At 42.9% G+C, this 12,385-nt stretch overlaps 2 protein-coding genes across 2 annotated transcripts; one reads left to right on the forward strand and one right to left on the reverse strand.

Annotated features, from left to right (window-relative positions):
* Positions 1 to 1,259: 1,259 nt before the first annotated feature.
* On the forward strand, positions 1,260 to 8,244 carry LOC127778249 (protein EMBRYONIC FLOWER 1). Its single transcript, XM_052304826.1, has 6 exons — positions 1,260 to 1,824; positions 2,562 to 2,954; positions 4,033 to 4,463; positions 4,550 to 5,658; positions 5,969 to 7,526; positions 7,612 to 8,244. Exons 2-5 carry the CDS (start codon positions 2,770 to 2,772, stop codon positions 7,415 to 7,417), a joined length of 3,174 nt encoding a protein of 1,057 aa, XP_052160786.1. The 5' UTR covers positions 1,260 to 1,824; positions 2,562 to 2,769; the 3' UTR covers positions 7,418 to 7,526; positions 7,612 to 8,244.
* Positions 8,245 to 8,320: 76 nt separating this feature from the next.
* On the reverse strand, positions 8,321 to 11,040 carry LOC127778261 (rac-like GTP-binding protein 1). The gene is made up of 8 exons (XM_052304836.1): positions 10,773 to 11,040; positions 10,558 to 10,645; positions 10,271 to 10,380; positions 9,523 to 9,586; positions 9,306 to 9,370; positions 8,956 to 9,021; positions 8,736 to 8,842; positions 8,321 to 8,607 (listed from the first exon to the last, which is right to left on the reverse strand). The coding sequence occupies exons 1-8, from the start codon at positions 10,881 to 10,883 to the stop codon at positions 8,574 to 8,576; spliced, it is 645 nt and encodes a 214-aa protein (XP_052160796.1). The 5' UTR covers positions 10,884 to 11,040; the 3' UTR covers positions 8,321 to 8,573.
* Positions 11,041 to 12,385: the final 1,345 nt, after the last annotated feature.

The raw sequence follows: 12,385 nt of genomic DNA on the forward strand, positions 1-12,385 counted from the left end.
TCGCGGTTGCACATGGGTGTCAACGGGTGACTGCCTGTGTTGGCGTCAATAATTTAGAATTAGAGGTGTCGGCTTAATGCTGGTAGATTGTGGATATCCTCCCATACACGTAGGCGTCGATGGCTTCATGTGCGTACGTGTCGTCCTGCATAGGATGGGTAGCAAGGGAGGAAGGCTGGCTTTGTTGACTTGTAGCCTCACTAAGGCCAACTGCCTATTGGCAATGAAGTTGTTTTTGTTTAAGGAGAAACAAACTTTTGAGCTAGGCAACATCGGTATGTAGCAGGCCATTCTCTAGGTCAATGGCACTTAGAGTCGGAGCATGCCGGCGGTGCCTATTACAACATGGTTATCATGTGCATGTGGCAAGGGCACACATTACACGTCCCCATTGTCTAACATCGTAGACTATGAGTTTGATAGAAGAAACCCAACTGAAAGGTCAGTGTCAAATCCATTCTACCTGCATCGAGAACTAAGGTTAAGCGTTTTATATAGATTAGAACACTCACATACATATGTTGTGCATGGGGTGGTGAGAGCCATTATGTACCACTAGTGACATGTGTCCATATAGTTATATGATCTATCGATTGAAAATTCGACTGAGATAAGAATAACTATGTGGTATATTTAACTTGGTACAACATATAGTGGTTGGAACATCACATTAGACATGCCTTGGCAGGAAGAAAGCCGCTGTAGTTTAATTTAACATGTTAAACACCACATAGTGAGTAATCAATCTAGGCTTAAAAAAAATAAAGACAACACAAACAAACACAGAGAACACATAAACACAGAGGGGGCAATCAACTCTGTTGTTTGATCTATACTTCATCAGAGTTTGATATATCTCTGCTCTTTGCATTTTAAAACTACTTATATTACAAAGCACTGCATGTTATATAGTAATACTTTGTAGATCATACACAGATAGATACAATTTTTTTTACTCCTACGTATTTACGTATTAACCGGTACAATATTATTTACCATGCATGTACGCGTGATATTAGAGTGGAGTATACTACCTACGCATGCTCGGGCAGTATCGGTACCTCTATACCTACCTATATACACATACCAGGTGGTACAGCGGCAGGTAGAGTACACAGTAGTATATGGAGCTTATTTTATCATTTTTATTACTGGAGATAGAAGAAGAAGAGAAAGGAGAGACAGAGAGAGAAAGAGTGGAAGGGAAAGGCGTGCGGGGCCCACACACGCAGCAGGGCAGCGCTGCGGAGGTGAGGTGAGGGCAGGGGCAGGGGCAGGGCGGACTGGCCAACGCCAACTCCAACTCCCGTACAAATAAAATATACAATCCTTTCTTTTTCCTCCTCCTCTTTTCCCTTCCATTCCACCCCCCTCTCTCTCTCTTCTCCACTCCAAATCCCTTCTTACCCTATTCCCCTCCCCCCGCAGCTTCTCTTCTCCTGCAGTACTCGCCGCCACCACCACCGCGCCGCCTCCGCCGGCCGCGTTCCGAGACCCACTCGATCGGAATCCACCGCGGCGCGCCCGCGCGCCTGCGTCCTCTTCCTTCCCCGGGAGCCGACCGACCACGGCGACCAGTCGATCTCCCTCTCCGGGCGCCAACCGCGTCTTAGCTTCATCGAATCCACCGCCCCACCCCGCATCTCCTCCTCCTCCTCCTCCGACGACGACTACTACTAGTCTTCTCCAATAAGCCCCCCTCCCGCTCCCCCCGCCTGAAGAAGCAGCAGCAGCTAGCTCCGGGGAGAGGTCGACGGCGCGCCGGGTAGATCGCGCCCCGCCCCGCCTGCGTCGCGGCTGTCGGAGCAAACGCAAACCCCCCAGGTAATCAACGAACTTTTCCTCCGCCGCAAGAACAGCCCCCGCGGGGGGTTTGGTTTTGATCGATTTCTTCCCCCCTCCCCCCAAATCGACCCATCCAATTTCGCCTCGATTTACTTCCGATTTCCCCACTTTTTTTTCTTCCTTTCGGGTTGGGGGGTTGCGGTTTTGGGGGAGGAGAGGGGTTCAGCTCATCCGAAGCCCCACGTTAGGTCCGCCCCCTTTCCAGCTGTGCCCCTCTCTCGGGCCTCGAGCTCCTCGCCTCCATGGGAACCAAAGCCCTTATATTTCATGTCGCGGAAGAAAAAAAAAATCCCGTCTTTTGCGGGGATCCTCGCGGCTACGTACGAGCCCTAGTTACCGCGCGAATTTTAGTTACGGCGGTTTATGCGGCCCCTCCCTCTAGGTTTTAGATCTACCCATCTCTCTCTCTCTCTCTGTGTGCATGCATGTGTCTATCTTAGCTATACCTGTATTATTTGGAAGGTTAATTATGGTTGTGTATATGTGGCGCGGTAATTAATTAGTTTAATTCGCACCCCCTCTCTCTTTGTTTATCTAGGTTTTGGGGAATTTACTTCTTGCTATAATTTTGCCCGCTCGAATTTCTGGTGCTCTTATATTCCATGAGCTGATTGAAGTGGATATATATTGTGCGTGCGTGCGTGCTATTGCTACATCGGCTTGACTTCTTCTTGCCTACTACTTCATTAATTTGTCTCTTCTGGTTTCTGTTTCAGGTTGTTCTAGCGTGTGCAGCGGCTAGCTGATTGATTGTCTTCTGTGATATATCCAGAGCTCGTGTTTTGTGGTTTGTGGTTTGTGGTTTGTGCTTGGATTGTTGATGTGCTAATTCGCGGCGTTACAAGATCACTGCTGGATTGATATTGAGTTGTGCGTCGGCTGTGCTAGCTGTGTGTTGATTCTCTCCTCGTCGTGGTGATCGATATGGAGATTGTTGCAGTAGATCAGGAGGGAGCTCGTGTTGTTGGGACGAACTGTATGCTTGCTCGTGGTGGAACTGGTGCTGTAGCGCCAGTGTTGGAGCTGACAGCGACGCCTCGTCAGGATGCAGCCGCTGAAGCTGGTGTAGACGAACCGGCACAACACCAATGCGAGCATTTCTCCATAAGGTAATCATTTTCTGTATTTCCAATTCCAGTATCGCGTTGTGGATGAATAATGAATCGGCATGTCATGCCATATTGCACTGTTTGATGGAAGAGTATGATTGATCGTGGTTTTGCACAGTTTGCTGTTGGGACTTATATGGTCATCTGTTTTGTACGATCGTATACACTGGGTCGACATGCTTATGACTTTGGTTCGATTTAGGAAGTCAATACATCCACTACTAGCTCTATATCTAGCCATGTGAACTCATTTATGCCATAGCACAGCTAGCAGGCTAGCAGCAAAAAATATATATAATATTTGCATATATGTTGGTGTTTCATGTATCTTTATACTCTACGTACATCCATTAATATCTTCAATGTATGAATCTGAGCACATGATTGTGAGTGCTACACATATGCATGTCTGTATGTGTGTTCATTAGGTGTTTGATCATATTTGTTTGTGTTGGGGTGCGCATGCATTTATTCAGGCCATGCTGTAGGCTGTAGCTAGATATTTGTGTTTGTATATTATTTCTGTTGAACAAGCTGATTACTAATGAAATTAACCTTTTTGGGGTACACTCATATATTGGGCCCTACATTTTTGTAATCATTTTTCCTTTGTGCTGAGGTTCAGCATAAAACTTTTTTATCATAAGCATGTTTACATCCTAGGAGATTCTTAGAACTGATGGTTTCTTCATATTTGCATTATGTTTGATTTGATAGTCCATTATTATTTTAAGCCTTTTCAATTGTTTAGAGATTCTAGAGATGATATATATCAACCATAGACTTGTCACGTTTTGGTTTAATACTTTCTAGAACTAATTAGATTATTATTTTTGTAGTTTATCCTGTCATGCTATTTGTATTATCTTTGAATTCAAACCGCAATACTAAGATTATCTTGAAGGTCCTCTTTTTCTGGACTGTACAAGCTATGTATGAAATGCCTACCTCCCAGCATCCTTTAGATTATGTAGGGCCTTTTCTGAGTTTATCAGTTGTATATTGACTGAAGCACGCAATGTGCTATATATATGTGCCATGCATCTTTATAATGATAATCTTATTTTTCTTGTACCAGAGGGTATGTTGCTCTTCTTCAGAAGAAGGATCCAAAATTCTGCTCTCTATCTCGGATTTTCCATGACCAGAAAAAATGTGATGAACACAAAGCTAGTTCAAGCCCATTTTCTGTAGCAAAGTTTCGACGATGGGATTGCTCGAAGTGCTTGGATAAGTTGAAAACTTCAGATAATGGAACAGCACCAAGAACTCTTCCCGCAAAGCAGAATGGCACAAGTGATGGTTGCTCCATCACATTTGTTCGGAGCACTTTTGTGCCTGCTAGTGTTGGTTCCCAAAAAGTGTCTCCTAGCACACAATCATCTCAAGGGAAGAATGCTGATAGATCAACTCTTCCAAAGAGTGTGCAAGAAGGCAATGACTCCAAATGCAATGCGCCTTCTGGCAAGAATGGAGCTGCTGAGGCCAATACTGATTCACCAATGAAAGGTATGGTAGATGTAGAGCCTTTCAAATTCCTAAGTAGGATTTTATTTAAGGTATAGAATAAACTAATGTTTGTGTGATTTTCTCAGATTTGCAAGGGCCAGCCCAAAATTATGATGTGGCAGCAAATGTCTCTGAGGACAACACTTCTGTTGATGTTGGGGCTTTACCTGAAGTTCCCCAGATTACATGGCACATAGAAGTAAATGGTGCAGATCAACCTCCATCCACTCCAAAACTTTCTGAAGTGGTCCTCAAAAGAAATGAAGATGAAAATGGAAAAACTGAAGAGACTCTTGTTGCTGAGCAGTGCAATTTGACCAAAGATCCTAACCCAATGTCTGGAAAGGAACGTGATCAGGTTGCTGAGCAGTGCAATTTGACCAAAGATCCGAAACCAGTGTCTGGGCAGAAATGTGAGCAGATCTGCAATGAGCCATGTGAAGAAGTTGTTCTCAAAAGAAGCTCCAAATCTAAGAGGAAGACGGATAAGAAGTTGATGAAGAAGCAGCAGCACAGCAAGAAACGCACTGCCCAGGCTGATGTTTCAGATGCAAAGCTTTGTCGGAGAAAGCCAAAAAAGGTGCGGCTTCTATCAGAAATTATAAACGCTAACCAGGTTGAGGATTCTAGAAGTGACGAAGTTCATCGTGAAAATGCCGCTGATCCCTGTGAGGATGATAGAAGTACCATCCCGGTCCCGATGGAAGTAAGCATGGATATTCCTGTTAGCAACCATACAGTGGGAGAAGATGGGTTAAAATCAAGTAAGAACAAGACAAAACGCAAATACTCTGATGTTGTAGATGATGGATCATCACTTATGAACTGGCTGAATGGAAAAAAGAAAAGAACTGGAAGTGTGCATCACACAGTTGCTCATCCAGCTGGGAATTTGAGCAACAAAAAAGTGACACCCACTGCGAGTACTCAGCATGATGATGAGAATGATACTGAAAATGGTCTTGACACAAATATGCATAAGACAGATGTCTGTCAGCATGTATCAGAAATCTCCACACAAAGGTGCTCATCAAAGGGGAAAACAGCGGGTTTGAGTAAGGGGAAAACACATTCAGCTGCTAGTACCAAATATGGTGGTGAAAGCACCAGAAATGGTCAGAACATACATGTACTCAGCGCAGAAGATCAATGCCAGATGGAAACCGAAAACTCTGTTCTGAGTCGCTCGGCAAAGGTACGAATTTTGTGAATCATGAGGAATTTTTGCTTTTTAAATTGACTGAATCAACATTTATCTGGATGAAGGAATAATATTGGTGCATAACAATGTTAAGAAATATGCATACAATGTTTATTTATATGCTTTCCACTGTTCTTCTTTACTTATGTTTTGATACTCTTTTTGTGTGTGCGTGCATGTGTGCATGTGTGTGTGTGTGTGTGTGCGCGCGCGTGTGTGTGCACGTGCGTGGCGCAATATTCTTTTTTAGACTCATATTATAGTGATTGTACTGGACTGACATTTTCCTCATTTCTCATCTCAGGTTTCTCCAGCTGAGCATGATATCCAAATTATGTCTGACCTTCATGAGCAGAGTCTACCCAAGAAGAAAAAGAAGCAAAAACTTGAAGTGACTCGTGAAAAACAGACCATGATAGATGACATCCCCATGGATATTGTTGAACTGCTAGCTAAAAACCAGCATGAGAGGCAGCTTATGACTGAGACTGATTGTTCTGACATCAACCGTATTCAATCCAAGACAACTGCTGATGATGATTGTGTAATAGTAGCTGCCAAGGATGGTTCAGATTATGCATCAAGTGTGTTTGACACTAATTCCCAACAGAAGTCCTTGGCATCCCAAAGTACACAGAAGGAGTTACAGGGTCATTTGGCATTGACCACACAAGAGTCTCCACATCCTCAGAACTTTCAGTCTACTCAGGAACAGCAGACACATTTGCGGATGGAAGAAATGGTCACTATTGCTGCAAGCTCACCACTATTTTCACATCATGATGATCAGTATATTGCTGAAGCACCAACTGAACATTGGGGCCGTAAGGACACAAAGAAGCTAACGTGGGAGCAATTTAAGGCCACTACAAGAAATTCTCCAGCAGCAACATGTGGTGCTCAATTTAGACCTGGTATCCAAGCAGTTGACTTGACTTCTACTCATGTCATGGGATCTTCCAGCAATTATGCATCTCGCCAACCAGTAATTGCGCCACTGGACCGCTATGCTGAAAGAGCGGTTAACCAGGTCCATGCAAGAAAGTTTCCAAGCACAATAGCAACCATGGAAGCGAGTAAGTTATGTGATCGGAGAAATGCTGGACAAGTAGTCTTGTATCCTAAAGAATCCATGCCTGCGACGCATCTTCTGAGAATGATGGATCCATCAACATTAGCAAGCTTCCCCAACTATGGAACTTCTAGCAGGAACCAGATGGAGTCTCAACTTCATAGTTCTCAGTATGCACATAATCAGTACAAAGGATCAACCAGCACATCATATGGCAGTAACCTGAATGGAAAGATTCCATTGACATTCGAAGACTTATCGCGGCATCAGCTGCATGATCTGCACAGACCTTTACGCCCACATCCTAGAGTTGGTGTGCTTGGCTCCTTGCTGCAGAAGGAAATTGCAAACTGGTCGGAGAACTGTGGCACACAATCTGGTTATAAGTTAGGAGTGTCAACAGGAATAACATCGCATCAGATGAACAGAAAGGAACATTTTGAAGCCCTGAATTCTGGAATGTTTTCAGCAAAATGGAATGCATTGCAGTTGGGTTCTGTTAGCTCCAGTGCAGATTTTTTATCAGCGAGGAACAGCATAGCTCAATCTTGGACCAGAGGCAAGGGTAAAATGGTTCATCCCTTGGATCGGTTTGTGAGACAGGATATCTGTATAACTAACAAGAACCCAGCTGATTTTACTACAATCAGTAACGATAACGAGTATATGGATTACCGCTGAAGCAGAAAGTGGTGTGCATAATTCCTGAACATTTACAATCATACATTTCATCTTTATGGCGCCAAATAGTCATACTGTAAGAGGAGGGCTTTGCTGGATCTGCTGTAAAGTAAGTTGAACTTTTTCTTCTTGCAAGTTTATCAGTTTAAGAAAAAAAGAATGATTACTTATGTTAGCAAGGATGGTTCTTGCAGGCTTCTTGTAAGTTGTGGATGCCCCATTTTCTGGATGGGAACCTGCCAGACAGTGAACAAGGGTTTGCAAGGTGCAGCATCCGGTTTTTGTTTTGCCAGTCCAAGAAACGTCCTCCTGTTACTTTGTAGTTGTACTCATACTAGTGCGCTTGTTTGTACAAGGAGAAATGTGTAACCTTGTTGAAAAAATGTCTCCCCCATTTTGTAATTACCATAAGGAGGTTTATAGTGTTGTGAGCTGTGTGTGACTGACGGCGAGAAATGGTTTTGTCGGTGTTAAGGTTGAAACGACTAGCTCTCGTTATCAATGTGTTGTAAACTTCTAGATTGATGTGTTACCTTACTCTTGAAGTCAACACCGGAGAATTTACAGTACTTTTTTGCCGTGCCATTTTTCTGGATCTCTGTGTGATCTGAAGAAGCTGGGTATATATGCTTCTTGTTTCTTTGTTTTGATTGTTTCTTGTAATCCATTCATGTATAGGAGACTTGCATTCTCCTTTTTCAGCCACGTGTTGTTTCATTGCTTCAATTGCTTGGCCTAATGGTAACATGGATGATGAATTGGTGAAACCATGATGTAATTAACTTCCTATGTATTCAATCCAAAGTATATAAGAAAAGGTTGAAGCATGTGGCTTCTTGTTTGTTTGTCTGTTAGGTCCAGTAGTTTCCAACATTTCGCAAAGTGAAAGGAGATACGGGTAAAGGTAGCCATCCAGAAGAGCACATCTTATTACCAAGGGTAAAACTTTCTGGAGCTTTTACAACATAAGAAAAAAAGAGAAAGGAGAAACAAAAGGAGCTCCACTGCAGTACAAAAGAGAACTAGAAGTTCCTCCTAGCTGCAAGCAATGTTGATTCAACCATGATCTTCTATCCCATTCTGAGTAGACCCATGGGGCCATCTGAACATCATGGTGATGGAACAAAAACCACATTTTTTTCTTCTTGGTTATTGACTACGCGAAACAAGCGCTTCCGCAAAAGTACCGCCTACAGAATCATGATCAAGTGTCAAAGGCCTCATTGGAAATCAAAATGCTGAACTGGAAAAGATGATGCACCACTGATGAAGTGATGACTGATGAAGTGTGAGCAGACAGTGTAAACTTCAAAGGTACCTTACTGGCCGATTGGAGCTTGATTGGAGTTTCTTTCTGGTTACATCCTTATGTCTTGGAGGTTGAAGCACCACTTTGATGGCAGTGTCGAAAACAGCTTTAATGTTCTACAAGTCCAAGAAAAAGAACATTTCTTTAGATTAGGATGTGAGTAAATGATTAAATATGAAGGAGCTCAAAATTCCAAAGTTTTCCTGCATAGGGTATAACAGAAGCATACTCTCTGTGTCTTGGAGCTGCATTCGATGTAGGCGACCGCTCCTATTAGCTTCCTCAGTTCTTCTCCCTAACATGCAGAAAGAGTCAGGAAAGTCTCATTGTTGAGGATGTGTGCCACATCTTGCCACAATTTTCTTCCGAAAGTGTGGGCAACACACACAAAGCATGGCTAACAAATCAAGTGCCACAAGTATTTGGAAAAATTGTGTGTGACAAGTGTGACAAGGTGCTCAGAAAGTGTGTTGAGCCACAACTTTGGCATGAACCAAACTGTGACCTAAAAATGTGAAACCTGGCTAACCTAAATGTGGCAAAAATGTGTCATTCTCTTGTCACAGTCAAAACACCAACCTGCTCCGTTGTTATTATGGAAGAAGCTGGATGATCAGCAAGATAGGCCCTATCTTCACGGAGATCTGAACAGACAGGAAATCGGTAATGCAGCATCAGCAAAGAATGTCACTGGGTTGTGGTTACTGTATCAAATATCTTCGTGGGGTTGAATGGCGTTCAAAAAATTAAGAAATTTCAGAAGGTAAAGGGTGAATTAATGAATAGCATAGCATACCCAACTTGGTTCCAACAAGAACTACAGGAACACCAGGCGCAAACCGGCGAAGCTCTGGCATCCACTGTCCAGATGAAGTCAGGTCATTAGTACACACTTTAGAGATTCTAAAGGTAATGAGACAAAGCATGATGCAATGTGGTGTACATGTAAATGGGCTTTCTTGTCTCTAGGTAGTAAGCTTCGTGTTGATATCTTATTTACATTAGGAAGCTATTATAGAGCAAACAACCGGAGGCGTTTTACCATTATCGAAGTAAATCAAAAGTGAGCCACAACTCCTAACAATTTTGTCAACTGGTAATTAATTCGGCATTAACAGAAATTATCTCCTTTGCTCGCAATTTCATCTTCGGCTTTATATTATAACCTTGCATATAATGCACAAACAGCTGCAAAAGAAAAGCGTGACGAGCAAAGTCTAAGTTTCCACGGCTCAACTGGCCTTGTTCTTTTCGAGGAAAGCAATTGTACGAATCACGCTTTTAGAAAGCGTTATTATTACACACGACAAATTGTTCAATGCTTTTAATATTCTTCCATGTTTGTTTGACATGATACCTCCTCAGCATAATGCCCACCTGAATACCTGAAACAGTGCGTATTTCTGAACTACATATCTACAATCTTGCCAATGCAATGCATCAGGAAACCATAGCGATTCTACTAGCGCAATGCGAAGGAAAGTAACATATCCAACCAAGTAAAAAATTGCATCAGAATGAGAAGGGGTTTCTAAGCAGTTCACCTTCTTCTGAACATTCTCATAGCTCGCCCTGCTTATCAGGGAGAAGGACAGGATGAACACATCGGCTCCCCTGTAGCTCAGAGGCCTCAACCTGCTGTAATCCTCCTGACCTGCAACCAACAGTCCCCAACCAAAACGAGAATCAAAATCACTAAATCAGATCTTTCTCTGAGCTGAGCACAAGTGAGCAGCAACACTTGAGAAAATAAAATCAAAGAGGAGAACAAGATTTGCAAGCCCCAGCTTGAGATTGAGATTGAGGGTGAGCTTGAGCTAGCTTTCCCCACCTGCAGTGTCCCAGAGGCCGAGGTTGACGACGCTCCCGTCCACGGAGACATTGGCGCTGAAGTTGTCGAACACGGTGGGGATGTAATCCTGCCCAAACCAAACCGAATCAAATCAAACCAAACCAAACCAAATCGAGCCGAAGAGAAGATAGGCCAGCACGGCGGGCCGGAGCAAGAACGGAGAGGAAGGGATTAGCGGCGGCGCGGCACTCAACGGTGGGGAACTTGTTGCAGGTGTAGCAGATGAGCATGCACGTCTTCCCCACCGCGCCGTCCCCCACGGTGACGCACTTGATGAACCTCGTCGCCGCCGCCGCCGAGCTCATCTCCCCCGCCCACTCCGGCCACTCTTCTTGGTTCTTGCTGGTTGCTGTACTAGCTTAGCTTATCTCTTGTTCACTCTCACAGTCTCACTCTAGCTCTGCCTCCAGCTCCGTTTGAACTTGCCATCATCATCTCGTGGCTACAGAATTAATAAGTGCAATCAGCGTTAAGTATGGCGTGTTAATGATGGTGCCAAGCACTGCGGTTTGCACGTGGGGCGTCGTCGTGTCGTCTCGTCGTGTCTGACACTGTGACACTGACACTGAGCTTAAGCTTTGTCTTTAGCTTTGGGACGCTGCACGGGCTTTAAATCCAGTGGCCTAAAGTTTTAAAGTGTTACATCGGCTATTATATTATATGTTGTGCAGGGTTCAGGCATTAATAAAAAATTAATTACACAATCCATCAGTAAACTGCGAGACGAATTTATTAAACCTAATTAATCCATCATTAAATATTTACTGTAGCATTATATTAATTATCAAATCATGGAGATATTAGGCTTAAAAGATTCGTCTCGTAAATTAGTCGCAATCTGTGTAATTAGATATTTTAGCCTATATTTAATATTTTATATAGGTGTTTAAACGTTCGATGTGACAGGATGAAAAATTTTGGGTGGGATGCCTTACCACTGGAACACACAAGAGAACAGACACACAGTAGAAAGAAGCGGAGCGATGGATGGTTGCGAGTGCCCGTGTCGCAACCGGCGCACTCGGGCATTTGGCATGACATGGCATGGCAATGGAGATCAGATCCCTGGGTTGCACGTCGTTTTGTCGGATCTTCTGAGGTTCCTGTGCCGCTGATGCTTCCTGCACATGGTGATGGTAATTGCGCGAAGAAAATATGTAGTGTAAAAAAAATATATGAAAACTATTTTAGCACGTAAAAATAGACGTCTGGTACATATTTGTCTCCGTTATTGTTAGGAAAATATTTGCTCCCCGTTACACTTTTACTCATGGTTCTGAGAGTAAAAGTTTTACTCGTGCTTACGTGGATAAATCTCATATGTCCATTTTTCATCCTACGTTATTTTTCATATTTCCAATATATATATATATATATATATATATATATATATATATATATATATATATATATATATATATATATATATATATATATATATATATATATATATATATATATTCACTGCATATTCCCTCATTGGGATGGGGATGATGCCGTGTTGTTGGACTCTTCACTACAAAAGTATTTATTCTGTTGAAATTTAAATCAATGACATATTCTGTGTAGGTTAGCCGTGTATATCCGCACATGATATAGAAGGCCGAGTTTTAATCCATTATAAAAAAACATCTGGTATTAATTTAGTGAGGCTCATGGGTCAGCCCAAGGACTAACATGGCATTAGCCTAAGGCTCGGGGACAACCTGTTGCACTTTGCTTCGTGCTTGAATTTACATGATAAAAATATGCCTTACATAGTGGGCTTTCAATCCTCACGTATGGATCCGTCGGCACATTTTATTTT

The sequence above is a fragment of the Oryza glaberrima genome, chromosome 1 (genome assembly GCF_000147395.1).
Source record: "Oryza glaberrima chromosome 1, OglaRS2, whole genome shotgun sequence".
Classification (NCBI taxonomy): Eukaryota; Viridiplantae; Streptophyta; class Magnoliopsida; order Poales; family Poaceae; genus Oryza; species Oryza glaberrima.